Here is a 14,822-nt window from a genome sequence, read left to right on the forward strand (position 1 = left end):
ATATTGATAGAGAAGATCAATACAGATTGTACAAGACTGTTTGCGGAAAGATAAGGTAAAGAAAACCTATCTAAACAATCTTTGGTTACACACAGATCTTTASCAATTACAAGAAAAGAGATTGCTAAAAAGAAGATCTTTTACTTAAGCTAGAAGATGCTTGAAGTAAGAAGAGAATTACAGAGAGATGCGTGCACTCTACAAAGAGAAGAAACACTTTTATTTATACTCAGTGCATTAAATGAACATTTAATGCAATACGGTAGGTTTAGAGTGCGTGGCAAGCCTTAAGAGGAAGGTTTGTCCTTTGCTACAGTGAATAGTACAAAAGCACTATTCTTGAGCAGACATCCTTGCTTAAAATTGGTGGACAAAGAGTCGACTAATCGGCTACGTACCGTACTAACTTTTGCAAGGGTATGGGTTTGTCCTTTGTGTGCAAAAGGACAAGACAACAACAATCGTGCTAAGCAAGCTTCTTTTGATCGCTGAATGCTGGGATGACCTGGAGGTCTCATCATCATTCGCTGAAGCTAGAGCAGTCTTCACACATATGTAGACAGGTCTGTAATCACTGAATACCGCTTCAGGTCACGTACTCGCCAGTCTCTAATCTTCAGTTTCAGTCTTCGATGTTCGCTGAAGGATCTTTGGTGTGAGTGTTGTCTTCTTGAAGTATTGTTTGCCTGATGAATTTACAATGCAAGTTCTTCAGCAATCACTGAACATACTCACTGATGATCGCTGGAACTGAAAATACRGAGACACAAATACAACGTGAAAGGAAAAAADGGATTATCATCAAATCACTGAGAGAGAGGATCAACAGATTGTTTGAAGATTTCATGTTGAAGATTGTTTTGAAGAAGACATAGTGTGCTTAAAGTTTCAAAGTTCAAACGAGACTCAAAGCGCGCAAATTCTTTCAAGTCTGAATACAAAGGGGGAGAATGTTAAGACTGAAATTCAGTATAAAATTGTATTCGTTTTGAAAGATAAAATTGTCTATAATTGTATAAAAGTCATCGTGTTTGACTTTTATTATGATTGTTTGACTTTGACTTTTGTCTGTAGGTTTGACCCTATATAAAGGGTGTTTGGCTTTGTAATTTGAAAGAGAGCTTCATTTGTATATTCAATATACGTATGAGAGTTTGACCATAAATAGAAGATTTGACTTTCTCTCTCTTCTTCTCTAAGTGTTCTTAAATGTAATATCATTCTGCCATTGATGATCTTGAAGGTTTACATAAAGATTGATATATTGGGACACACAAACCCTCTTTTAGAAAAACTTGTAGTATAGGTCATTAACACATCTGGGACCAAAAAGTGGTACCAAATCGGTTTGTTTAATCTCATAAACAAGATCTGAAATGACTTCTATTTCCCAAGATAACGAGTCTATATCCTTATTCCTTTAAATCTTTTAAATCCTTTCATTGAGAGTAACAAAATTGATGATTGAAGAACATGACTGGTGGATTCTTCTACCTCATCCTCCAGTAATGAAGAAGGTGAAAAAGCACATATATGAATGATGTCTCAACTTACTGAGTTATCCGATTATGTGAACCCCTTATGAAGGATACTGCTACGATATCTACTTCTTAACCTCCATCTGCTTCTAAAAGTTCTAAGCCATACAGTAAGGTACACAATTTCTCTCATGCTTCTAAATCTTATGATGATAAATCTCATGAGTATCTTTATATGAAAGTGTCTCATGCTCTTAAAAAATGAAAATGTTAATGTAAAAGAATGGAATGAGTTTTCCATTAATGTCAATTCATTGGTTGGTATTCAAATTGAAAATAATCATAACTTGGCTTAGGATATTCTCACTCTAGAGAATCCAAAATTCTCATATGTGATGTCAAATGATTTTACCTATTCTGGCTAACAATCTTTTTGTTAACATCCTCCTTAAAATTCTCTTCTTTTTTCTCTTCCAACTCATCCTCTGAAAGCATTCAATCCTCAAATAATGTTTATGAAGAATTTTGCACAATCATCCAATGCAATCTAGAAAATAAGTATATGTGGGTCTCTAAGATAGTCCTCAAATTCCATGGAAATTTTTTCGGATCCTAAAAGACCTTTTTGTTGTTTATAAAAACTTTGGTCATCCAAACAGAATCTTTGGTTTCTAAGTCCGTTTTTCATAAGTGTTTTAATTGTGGTACATTTTCCACTTAGCCAATGATTGTTCTCTCGAACGCATAAAAATGCCAAAATAAAAATTAAAACAGATTAAAATAAGCTATATATATATATATATATATAATAAAATCATGGGAAGTTTTTAACATTTCTAACCCAAAAGTAACCATTTCAAGATGGGTACCCAAAAATGATTATTTATGATTGCAAGGACCATTCAAAAATAAATTTGGTACTTGGACAAGGGATGTTCAAGGCGTATGGCTAGACTCTAATCGTTTTTTTTAAGTATATAATATTTATATACGGCAAATGCAACAAAATAAACCCACACACCCTCCTCACCTATGGTGAGGTTTGAACCCCTGACCTTCTAATCGTTGTTGAAAATTATGTGCCTGAAATAAGTCCCTTTGTGACATTCGCTGATAATTCTAATGGTGCAAGAAAAGGTTATGGTGTTCTGACAATCGATCAGTCGCCTTTAGCCGAGTAGCCTATGAAGATGGACTGCACAATTTTTTGAGCTTTAATCAAATCATTCAATTGTGTGATAAAAATTTCAAAATGAACTTCTCTGAAGAAAAATGCACTATTCTCTCCGAAAATGATGAAAGCACCTCTACTCCCTCCACCTTTACCAACTTCAATGAATATGAATTGAATAAATGGATGTTCTCATATTCTTCTGAAAACATCGAATCTACCGAAGTCCCTTCACAACTTTCCAACAAAACAACTATTAGCACCAATTGGACCTTCTGAAAAAAGATGAATGAAGATGGAATAAGTGACACATAGTAATGTATGACTAGTTGATAGGTTAGAAAAAGGGAGTGATTACGTCAAAATCTCTACTCCAATCTCAAGGCTTTAGGCTAACCGAATATTTTTAGCCTGTGCAGCCTAAAAAATATTCAAGGTCTATCAGATAGATATCAAGAGTGTATTCCTATATGGGAAGTTGTCAAAGGATTTCTATGTGAAACAACCTCATGGATTTGAGGATCGTGTAATCCACAGAAATTCCACAAATCCCTTGGTAGATAAGTCTATTCATAGGTAGTTTATATCGAGTGTACGAAGGGAATATGAATATCTAGAGTATGCATATAAACTGGATAAAGCTTTGTATGGTCTTAAATGGGCTCCTCGAACATGGTCTGACATTCTCTCTACTTTTCTTCTAAAAAAATTGAATGTGGTAAAACTGAAAACATACTCTTTCTATGGAAAAACCCAGGTAATGTCATTCTTGTACAGATTCATGCGGATGACATTATTTTTTGTGTGACTAATATTTTACTGTTTTTTTTTTATAAATTTTTCTCACCAATAACACACCCCTTAAAGTTGCATGCAGATCATGATGGTAAATCAGTGAATATTACTAATTATAGGGGTATGATTGGTTCTCTTTGCTATTTAACAACTAGTGGGCCTGATATAATGCTTATGTACAATATACCAAGCTAATCTGAAAGAATCACATTTAAAAGATTCTAAAAGAAATTTCAAGAGAAGTATTACACAACTAGGTCTTTTGTATCTCAAAGACTCAGGTTTTAATCTAATCAGATATTTAGATTCTACCTATTCAGGTTGTCAAATAGACAAAAAAATGTATCATCGGAAGCTGTCAACTTTTAGGCAAAAAGTTGGTGAGTGAAGCAGTAAGAAACAAAATCCAGTATCTAGTTCTACTATAGAAGCTAAATATGTTGTTGTTAGAAGTTGTACTACTCAAATTCTATGCATGAAAAATAAGTTTAGAGATTATGACATGGAATTTTCAGTTATTCTTATTATGTGTGACAACTTTAGTGCCATCACTATTGCCTACAATCCTCTTCTACATTCTCGGAGAAAGCACATTTATCATACATCATCTCATCAAAGATCATATGATAAAAGGTGATGTAAAAAGTAACTGATTTATTTACGAAACCACTTGACAAGTCAAACTCAAGTTTTTGATCATTGAGTTAAAAATGGTAAATATTTAAAGTTAAGTGATCTTATCTTGTATGACAATGTTATTATTGCATTAACTTGCCATATCAATTTAATATTAAATTTAAACATATTATATTTGAAGTCCAAAAGAATTAAATATACTTTCTATGTCATCTGATTCACACCATCCGATTTCAAAAGAAAAACATTTGAATTGATTCATTCGAAAATCAGGTATATCATTTGAATCCTTCATCCAGTCCCTCCACCTAAATTTCCTTTTCATTTCATTAGATTTGATATTATTTGATTGGTTTAATATTCAATCCTACCCCTGTCATCCAATGTGAGTGATCATCCTAAAGGCTTTCAATCTGATTCGCTTATAGAGTTCATCAACATTCACTTTGAAGAACACAGTGAGATAGCAATCAACAACACACAATGAGAGAAACATCATTAAACGAGAATTTAGATCCAATTACTTTGATATTCTCAATTGTAATCACTTCATTGTCATAGGGTTTGAATTTCTATTTGTATTCCACAGAAATAGTGTGTAATTTGTTCCCTTGAAGATTATTAATATATGACATAATAGATGCCTCAATTGCTGAAGGATTATTACTCAGCTTCAGATCCATTAAAGATGACTCGACATCTCCCATATTAGGAGCAACCTTGACATGATTTAAAAAAATAGGATGGTTAAGTGTCCAGTAGCCGACACACTTGGAGTTTATATTAGCTTAACAGGTACTTAGTGTTGACACAATTTTCCTCAGTGGAACTGCATCATCAACTTTAACAATTAATATTTTTCTTTTCTTTGAAAAGTTGGAAAGCTTATCGTGTTCGGACTCTAGAAATTCATCTTTAAGTAGTTATTATAGTGGACATTTCAGAATCTATAATCTCCTATCACTTTATTAGTAGATTTGGTCCATAGTTTTTATATTGCAACTTCCAACCTCAAGTTGAGTTACCAATCTTTGTGTCATTCTACATTTAACATCAAAAATATCATGATCATTAAAGTTAAAAGTTTGACTTACTTGATCATAGAGTAATTTGAAGCTTGTGGAAGAGTTTGCACCATTGAATTATGTCATCAACCATACATAAGCTTAGTCACCATCTTCTTTCTCAAATCAATCAGTTTTTTCGACAGTAAAATCCTTTAATCTTTAAAACATCGGTCTCTTTTTAACAACTTAGGAAGAAAGAATATAGCATAGTTTATTCATCCTAAAATTATACTCCTTTTGTCCGAAATGAAAAAGGTACATAGTCCAAGAAATGTATAACTATTACGCTTTTTTTTTTCTAAGGGTAGAATGGGAATGTAGATAATTATTTGAAAGTGGATGTTTATTTTAAGATATGCTAAAATAAAAATGTAGAAATTTAATTTGGGACAGAGAGTATTATTCTTTTTTGACAATTCATTAATCATGGATTTTTATCATCTTGGGTATGAAGACGTAAAATAACAAGTGACATGATAACTTTTTGGCGTGGTTTTATTTTTGTACGTTTCATGAAATTAGTAGAAATGCACGCAATTCAACCCACATGCTCATAATTATGAATAAAAACAACTGACATTTTGATCAATTAAACGATTAATCACTTTTGGTATGGTTTTACTCTTGCGTTCATAAAGTTAGTCGAAATGCATCCAAATTGACCCAGATGCTCATAATTGTGAATAAAAACCGTTTTTAACATTTTGATTCTATGTTTTTTCAACTAAACAATAAATATATCATGAACTTGGTGTGCAAAAAAACCACAAGGTCTTGTTTGGTTTGCAAAAATAGAATAAAATTTAGAGGATTTGGAATTCAAATCTGTTTTAATATCATGTTTGGTTTACAGGATAACAAAGATTTGAAATCCTCAAATACGGGATTATTTTACAAATTACTTATAAAGAATGGAAATTCCATTTCATTTTTTTACACCATTCCACGTAGTATTTGGTAAATAAATGTGTATAAATTGTCTGTGGGTGTTTGGAGAGGTGAGTTGATAAAAGTAAAATTCAAACAGTAATCACCATATAACTAAATCAAAAGATTCAATAAATATAATCCATCCAAGAAGGGGGTTGTTCCTCTTCTTATATGAAACATACATGATTGCATATATGCACACACCCTCTCTCTCATCCATTCCATTCCATTCCATTCCATTTCTCTTTTTTCTTTTTTTCTTTTTTTCTTTTATATATAATATATATATATATATATAAAATATATGTCCAAAAGATATTGTTTTAAAACTCTCCATCATATCTTTCAAGGGAGAAAATTCATCAAAAACAAACCCTCCCTCCCTCCCTCTCATGTATCCACAGGCCCCCATTTCAAAAAACTGTTTATGCTGCCAAACTTCAGATGCCCATGGATCCTTTTCCTTCCATCATCAAAAACTATGATCCAAAACTGCTGGTTGCTCTTCTCCGTCTCGGATCGTACCAGCTAACGTTTGCTGCTGCACAGCTTCTTCTTCTTCTACTTCTACTTCTACTTCTACTCCTACTTCTTCTCAGGCTGCCAGCACGTACGCAAATTGTCATTTCCTGGTCAACAAATTCAGTTGTTTTCCTCATGAATTTAATATCCTCCTTCAAATTTCAAATTTTATGATGATGAGGGACAAACAACGAAACCAAATTTCTAATCCAATTCAATTTTTGAACTCTATTTTTATATGCAAAATAACATACATAAAAACTTCAAAAAAAAGAAAGAAAGAAAAAGGTTCTACGACTCACCAGCTGGTTGTTTCTGCTCTGCAGGTTTCACTTGAACTGGAGTAGGAGCATATTGTGGAAACCCAGCAGGCAACAGCTGATGACCAGCATTTGAGGTTTGTGCAGCAGCATATGCATGTATAATCCCTTGCTGTGAAGCACCACCGCCTTTCAAATTGCTGGTAGCCGCTGCAATTGCTTTCGCAGGATCAGATGTTGTACCACTTGCTAACGACAGCATGCCTGTTGAAGATGATTGCGGATTTTGCTGCTGTTGTTGCTTTCTTGGAAGATAATACCCACTTGTACCTGTTGCCGCTGTTGAGCCGCCACCAGAGTGCTGTTGCGCCTGAGGCTGCTGCTGCTGCTGTTGCTGCTGGACGGGCATGTAAGGATGCGTGAAGAACAAATGTGCCTGTTGGGCTTGTTGCTGTTGTAATGTTTGCTTTGGAAGCTGCTGTTGAGATTTTGTTGAATTTGAGTTGGTGATATGGGGGTTACCAAGAATGGAAGGTGAAGGGGAAGATCTCTGGGTTCCTACAGGAGAGTTTTTGGGCTGTTGTGATGAGGACAAAGAAGCAGGAGGCTGACCAGTTCTACCACTTGTGGAGGCTGATGCATTTGTTCTTGGACTTCCACCAGCACCAGTAGCACCAGTAGTTGTAGTAGTATTACCTTTAGAAATGGAGGAAGTTGTGGGAGACCCAACCAGCATTGGAGGAGAAGGGCACTGGTTACTACTATTACTGGGATTCTGTTGCTGCATCTGTGAGGATGAAGTTGTTGAAGGTAGTTTCTGCGTGGCTGCACCAAATGAAATCTGGGTGTGAGATCTGCTAGACTGTTGTTGCTGGGTTTGGTGAAGGTTCTTGAGGGATGATGATGTGTTTGCTGAAGCAGCAAGGGAAGATGGAACCTGAGAAGTGGTTGGACCCCTCACAGAGTTTCTCCACTGGGGTGATTGTGCAGGGCTACTACTGGTGTTGCTGGTTTGGACCAGGTTTTGTGGAAAAGAAGAGATGGAATTTGGGAACTTGGCAGCCATTGAAGAAGAAGTAATTAGATGATCCGGGTAGACACTCCCATTACTTGATGGTTGGTTTTTATTCCGAGCATTCAATGAGGCATTCTGTTGTTGCTGCTTCTGAAGCTGAAGAACTTGCTGCTGTTGTTGCTGGTGGTGGAATTGAGCATGTAAATGATGAGAAGACTGCGCAGCCGCAACAGACGTGGACATAGGAGATCGAGATGACCGGTTATTAGAACCAAGGTTTATGTTCCTTGAAGAGCTATCAATCACAGAAGTTCCTGAGATAGGCGATGAACCAGAGGCATCAACAGCAAGGTCTGGTCTCGAAAATGCAATGGACCCGGACTTCCCAGCCAGCCCCGTACTGCCACCCTTTCTCTCGTCATCGCCATTGGAAGAATCATGACCTACGGTTCTAGAAGCTTCTTCAGATATTCTGAAATCCTTCTTCTGTTGGGAATGGTGTGCTGATGCGGTAACTGGAGGTCCTGTCATCATATGGTGGTAGCTTTGCCTTACAGATTCCGGCAAGTTTTGGAAAATGGCATGGTTCTGTGCCATTGATGACATGGTACCAGTAGTACCATTCATAGGAGCGAATGACATTGCAAAAGTTTGAGGTGGTAGAGTTGAATCCACACCACCCCTTTTTAACCCCTGCTGCTGCTGCTGAGATTGTTGTTGCTGATGCTGCTGCTGTTTCTTGTCATTTGAATTGTTGCCACTTGCAGCAGCTATAGACAGGGCAGATTGAGGGTTCATCATGGCAAAGTTCTGGGAGTGAACAGGCATGGCAAAATTATGGCCATAAACACTCATTGTGGTTGCTGCCCGCGATACTCGACTATCAGCAGTGGAAGGGCTATCTTCCCCACCGGCCACCTCATTCTCAAGATGGCGTGTGTGTGGTGGTGGATTCATGTGCTGCTGCTGCTGCTGAGAAGGTGCTTGCGATCTGCTGCTTTTGTGGCCTGGATAACTATTATGCAAACTCCCACCACTGCCACCGCCATTGACAGCAGCACCACTGCCTTGCTGCCTCTGTTGAGTTTGCAAATGTTTCTGCGAAGAAGAGGTGGAACCACTACTGTTCTGATGGGTTTGTGAATGAGAAGGGTGATGATTTTGAGCTTGAGTTGGAGGGGGGGCCTGCTGTGGTGGTTGTGGAATTTGGGAAGGGTGAATCATCTGAGAAGAATAAAAAGAGCCATTGAACAGAGGCATGGCTTGGGCATGAGGGTTGCCTCTGTAATTTGGTGGGGTTCCAACTGCAGGTATTGGGAAAGTGTAGGGGTTGTTTTGCAAAATTGCCAAGTACTGGGTTTCATTGGCAGTCATATTGGGGTAATTGAAGCTCAATGCAGGAGCAGCTGGTGTTGTTGAGGCACCACTCATTGTGGCTGAATTAGCTGGTGCACCTGAAGCACCTGCTGTGCTGCTAGTAAGCTTAGAAGAACCAGGCCGAACAGAGGCCGAAGCTTGTTGCTGGTTGAAGGGGAAGATAAAAGCTGGCCCATGCTGTAAATTAAATAAAAACAAAAACCAATCAAATTTTCCAAATACACAGATTACACCCTGATACATGACAGGTCAACAGGAAGCAACTTACTAGTATGTTGTTTGGAGTAACAGGAGGCAATGGTTGCTGAAGCAAAACCTGTTGCTTTCTCTGGGCACTAGGATCGGGAATGGCTGCAGATTGAGAAGACTTGTTGTCCTTTCCAGCAGCGGTGTGACCTGGGAAGATGCCTACTCCCTGTCCCTTGTCGGGGATTGCCTGCATGGGAATGCTTCCATGTAGTTCGGGCAGAACATTCAGATTGCAATGTTTTGCTCCAAATATAGGTGCAGATCCGGATGCAGCTGGCCAGAATGGATTTAACTTCATGAATTGCTGAAGGTAGTGAATGTTCCTTGCAATGTAGCAATGTGTGGCACACCTTTTTGGCCTCGGGTGTGTGAATATTGGCTGTAAGAAATGCATCATTTTAACAGATAAATAAAATTATATAAAACACACAATAAGTGAGAATTGGGGACTATATAGTACCTGAATTGGAGCTGAAGGCGCCTTGTTCCCATCCATGGGTATGACTCCCTGCAATGGTGCCACATACCTGCTAATTGCATATGATCAATATTTGTTCTTTGCATACATTAAATGGGGTATAAAGATCTATTAAGCCTTACCCCATTGGAGGCCAGTTAGCCAGAGACATTGGCAATGTCGGCATGGAACTAGGTTGAGCTGAAAATGTAGAATGTAACACTCAAATCAATAATGCAGATCAAATGAAATTTGGGAGTAGAAGATAGAACTGAAATTTCTGACAGTAAATTACCAGTCTTCTCTGTGTGGGTCTCGTCCCTGGCAGGTTTAGCTGATAATTGCTGATGTTTGAGAGCTTGATGCAGCGATCTATTGCTGCCACCACTTACCATGCTAGCGCTATCCTTGTTGGGTTTTTCCAAATCGATATGGAGTTCAATATTCCTTTCTTCATTCATAACTTGCTTTGATGATTCTCCAGTTTCATGGAGAGTCCCTGCCTTTGGCTGCTTCTGCTCGTCAGTCAAATCCATTGACTCCTCCTTACCACTCTTCTTGAGCTTCTCATCTTCCTTATCCTTGAGATTCTTGCTCGTTTCCTGCAGAATGGAAGTATTGAGCAAAATAGAAGAAAAACACCAAACCTGATTTGTCAAGATAATTGAGAAACTAAGAAAAGGGCATTTACCTGCTTTGCCATCTGCTTATGATCAGAAAAACCAATATCCCCATCCCTTCCCGGAGATGTTCTCAGTTGAGGAGGTGGAGCCTAAAAATTGGAAACAATAAGAATCCCAAAAGAACCAACATAAGAAAATCAAGAAACCAAAGCTTGATATATGTCTCACCATCAGATCTATCTCGAATTTTTCTTCCTTTTGACTTTCAGTCTCCAAATTAGCTGTATTTCTGCAGACAACACAAACAAAAATACCCAGAATCATTCAACAGATCATCAAAGTCCTCCATGAAGTTGGAAATTTTTGACAAATAAATACATCTCAAACAATTAAAGCATCAGATCCAAAAATTTACTCACAGATTGGTTGCTGTCGTTGATGCAGCTGTCGTAATCATAGCTTCAGTATTACCATTTCCATTATTTATCCCAACTGCAGGAGATTCCTTCTCAACCTCTTCTTTAGTCAACACCACACCCACACCACATTTCCCCTCTTCTTCCACCGGCGGCTGTGGCAAAGGCAGCGGTGGCTCTGATGATGGGGCCGGCACACTGGTGAAGCCAAAAGAAACACCATTCTCAGCAGCAGCAGCAGCTGATCCTGGGCTGTTGTTTTCCAAATAAGGAGAAGAAATATCAGTCTTTGGAGACTGATGATGCTGATGGTGATCAATCTCGTTCTTTATTGAAGAAGAAACTGGACTGCTCCGTACACTGAACGGATTCTCTGACACTTGCCGTGGTCTCTTCCTCTTTGGTGCTGTAAATTCCATCATCAAAAGTATAATCAATTTTAAGCTGAGGAATAAGATAAAAAAGTTTGAAAAAGACCCCAAGTAATAAGTAAATCTATCATACCCACGGTGGATAACGAGGTTGAATTTTGAGGTGGGGCTGTGGAGTTAGAAATAGGGGATGAGACTCTAGATTTGGTGTCACTGCTGGATTTGTTAGAATCAAACTTGGTTGTTGAATCGTTCGATGGGATTTCTTTCTTGGACGGAGCTTGTGATTGAGTCATGAGACCGTACAAGACCTCGGCTATCTCGATTTCAAGCTCCTCCGGGTTAGAGGATGACGACTTGGATGATGATTTTGGTGGTCTCGGTTTAGAGCCGCCTCCATTTGCTTTCTGCAAGGAAGATGAAAAATAGGTCAGAAAAGCTGAGAAAATCCACATAAAAATTGTGAATTTCATTTCAAGAGCACAAACCATCTTCTTGCGAACAGAAACATTGGAAGAAGAAGGCGATGGAGGAGCTACCAACGCTGGTGAAGCAACTGATGATGCAAGCCTTACAGGTGAAGTCGAGGATTGCCGATGAACTTGCTCTGTTCCTCCCCCTCCGCCCACAACAGCACCACCAGAAATCCATTCGTGAGACCGCTTTGTAGATGCTGCAATTTTAACGAAACAAGAAAATCAGAATTTTTTTTCACAATAATTTGATAATTATCTGCGGCTTCCCCCAACTTTTACCTGACCGAGCTTTCCTCGGCACCGAAACACCGATCATTTCGTCAGCAGCCTTCCAAGCAGGCGGTGGCGCTGCAGCAGCTCGAAAGACTTTATTAGCAGAAGGGGGAAAACTCTTCCGATGGTGAAGCTGCTGAGGATGAGGATTGTGATTATGATGATTACTCGTCATAGCTGCTGTTGCCGTAGTTGGATTTGCCGGCGGCGGAGGCAACATCCGCAAACCACCACCATTTCCGGCATCGTCATCATCTTCTTCATCTTCATCATTAACACTCTCCTCAGATGTATCGTCTCCGTCGTCTCTATTAATTCCCGTGGTTACATGGTGAATCATCATCCTATTTTCTCTCCTCCTCTTGCTCCGGCTAGACCGCTCCCTCTCCCTTTCTCGATCCCGATCTCGATCTCCACGATCTTTCTTAACCACTCCCCTGTCTCTTAACCTCCCTGATTCTTGTAGCTCCACCGCTCCATCTTCATCTACAACAAAAACAATCACCATAGATTAATAAAACCAAGATAAACATTAAAATTGTTGGTAGATCTGAGAAAAGGGAGCGTCAAGAAGCCTACCGGTTGAATCTCTTAAACTGCTGCTTCGGTGTCTCCGTCTCGAAGATGATAACCCATTTGGGGGAGCCGCCATATTAGTAGCTCGTCTTGCTTCTCTATTCCTATCCATCAATCACTTCTCTCGATCTCCTTAACGTCAGATCTACTACTATTGTACGTATCATCACAGGCTTTCTTCTAACATAATTCGCCGGAACCTATCTCTATGAATCGCCGGAATATCTATCATACAACACAGTTGTTCACTCCGGCGGACACCCTAAACCGATGATTCAAATCAAAATTGATAACCTTTTTTTCCTTTCGGAGAGATTGATTATATGATTCACTCTCTCAGATCTCTTTCTGCTCTTCTGCCCTCTTTTTCTCTCTCTCTCTCTCTATCTTCTTCACTTTCTCTCTCTCCCTTCTTTTTCTCACACACACACACACTCTCTATCTCATCATCTTTTCGGTATTTCACTCTCCACGAAGCCTACTCCGAACCCTCATCGATGGCTCAGATGCAACCTTTTCCCACATATCCTTCGATCTCAGCCCTCCGTTCCCACCAGAACATCAACGGCTCATTTTCACTTGCATCCGACATGGCAATACGCCGACCGTCCGATCCTTTACCTACACGTGGCGGTCTTTGCTTACTCGACAAGCTTCCATCATTTTTTAGCATAAAAAATAATACTAATTCTACTAATCTATTCCTCCCGAAGAAACAGTTTTCATTTTGAATTCAATTAAGCTTATTTAATTTCCATCTTTAACAAATATATTTTAATTAATAAATATATTTATATTAAACAAATTTTTCTATAATAAAAAAATGAATATGTTGACTTTTTCTATATTTCACATTTCATGTTCTAAATATTATATATATATATATATATATTATAAGATATTTTAAACATACAAATAAAGTAATTTTATGAAAATATTTAAATAATATGCAATAATGACTAGATATGCTTTATTAAATACATATTTTATTGTTTTTAAGTATCAAAATTATTTAAAAATATATTTTATGCCAACTAGATATAAAATATATATATATATATATAGTACCGTGTTGATCCACCATCGTGTTCATGGACCATGTATATATAAGGGTTAAAAGAGTATATTTAAAGAAATAATAAATAAAGAGCCACGTCATTTTGTATGAATATACCGGCTATTGCCGGTGGTAACTAGAAAAAGATAACATCTTTGGTAAAAGTTCGCAGATGCCGATCGCAAGGAATCTAAGTCACCGCATAAAATACCATTTTAGCCGGTCAAAATTGATTATTTGTTTTGGTCTTTCATTATTTTATTATTAAAATTTATAGAAAAATGAAAAAAACATTAGTATTTAATGTGGTAAATCACTCTTGCAATTCAAGTGGGGCCCATGAGATGATCAACGGCTGCCAATGTCCTGAGTGTTGAAAAGTAGAACAATGAAAGGTACAGATTTACTAGTGGGTTCTGTAGGGCGTGGATCAGCGTGCCGAATAGGAGCCACAGGATGAGGAAGATCGGACGGTGGTGATTAAGAGGGTGTTGATAAGAGAGTCTGGAGTCACGGTCACGGAACTACCGAGAAAACAATTTTTCAAGTGGGACCCGCATGAATTTGTAGCTGCCGATCTAGAAATTATTTTTTTCCCTTGCTCTCACTCGCGTTTTAGCCTTATTGTCACGTTCTATAAGCATGTACATGTACCGTTGCAGCAAACATGACGTGGCGGGTGGGGCCCACAGTCCTACAACCCCCACGCGCTAAGGCATCAAGTTTAACTTTGCCACAAAAAGCAAACTTTTATTGCTCCAACTGTACTTTACGGTCACGCGCCTGGCTGCGAGTGAGGACATAAATTCATAGGGTAATCTGATGTGTCGTCATAGATTGTTGACACGTTGCACAGGTTTTGTCGTTTGGTGTTTGGAGGTGGGGTGACCACTGCAAGTTGATTTTTACAAAAATGGAATTAGTAACAGTTGAGAAGTGATGCACTCAGGTCAGGTAAGGAGTAATTAATGAATGTGGTTATTATTATTTATTTCTTTAAGGGGGTGTGCTAATGGCAGAATGCCTCAAAAAATATAGTTGATCATAAGTTTATCATATGTCAATGTTAAATA

The 14,822-nt window shown here is 38.2% G+C and overlaps 1 protein-coding gene across 2 annotated transcripts; it reads right to left on the reverse strand.

Moving 5' to 3' along the window:
- Positions 1–6,398: 6,398 nt before the first annotated feature.
- On the reverse strand, positions 6,399–13,103 carry LOC112506925 (protein TIME FOR COFFEE). Of its 2 annotated transcripts, none has more exons than XM_025111261.1 (13): positions 12,696–13,103; positions 12,123–12,602; positions 11,856–12,040; positions 11,501–11,774; positions 11,000–11,402; positions 10,809–10,869; positions 10,649–10,729; positions 10,253–10,559; positions 10,101–10,158; positions 9,961–10,027; positions 9,520–9,879; positions 6,902–9,428; positions 6,399–6,706 (listed from the first exon to the last, which is right to left on the reverse strand). In XM_025111261.1, exons 1-13 carry the CDS (start codon positions 12,802–12,804, stop codon positions 6,663–6,665), a joined length of 4,956 nt encoding a protein of 1,651 aa, XP_024967029.1. In that variant the 5' UTR covers positions 12,805–13,103; the 3' UTR covers positions 6,399–6,662. The 2 variants fall into 2 exon arrangements, with proteins under 2 accessions (XP_024967029.1, XP_024967030.1); XM_025111262.1 differs by having other exon boundaries at positions 6,399–6,751.
- Between the last annotated feature and the right edge of the window lie 1,719 nt (positions 13,104–14,822).

Source organism: Cynara cardunculus (genome assembly GCF_001531365.2).
Source record: "Cynara cardunculus var. scolymus isolate 2C chromosome LG 2, CcrdV1, whole genome shotgun sequence".
NCBI lineage: Eukaryota > Viridiplantae > Streptophyta > Magnoliopsida > Asterales > Asteraceae > Cynara > Cynara cardunculus.

Bases quoted from the DNA above. Each gene is read 5' to 3' on its own strand.
- LOC112506925 (XM_025111261.1), bottom strand. From the start codon at position 12,804: ATGGATAGGAATAGAGAAGCAAGACGAGCTACTAATATGGCGGCTCCC. The intron at 11,775-11,855 runs GTTTGTGCTCTT...TCTTCCTTGCAG, and splicing joins TTTCTGTTCGCAAGAAGATG to AAAGCAAATGGAGGCGGCTC. The intron at 6,707-6,901 runs GTGAGTCGTAGA...TTTGTTGACCAG, and splicing joins AGAGCAGAAACAACCAGCTG to GAAATGACAATTTGCGTACG.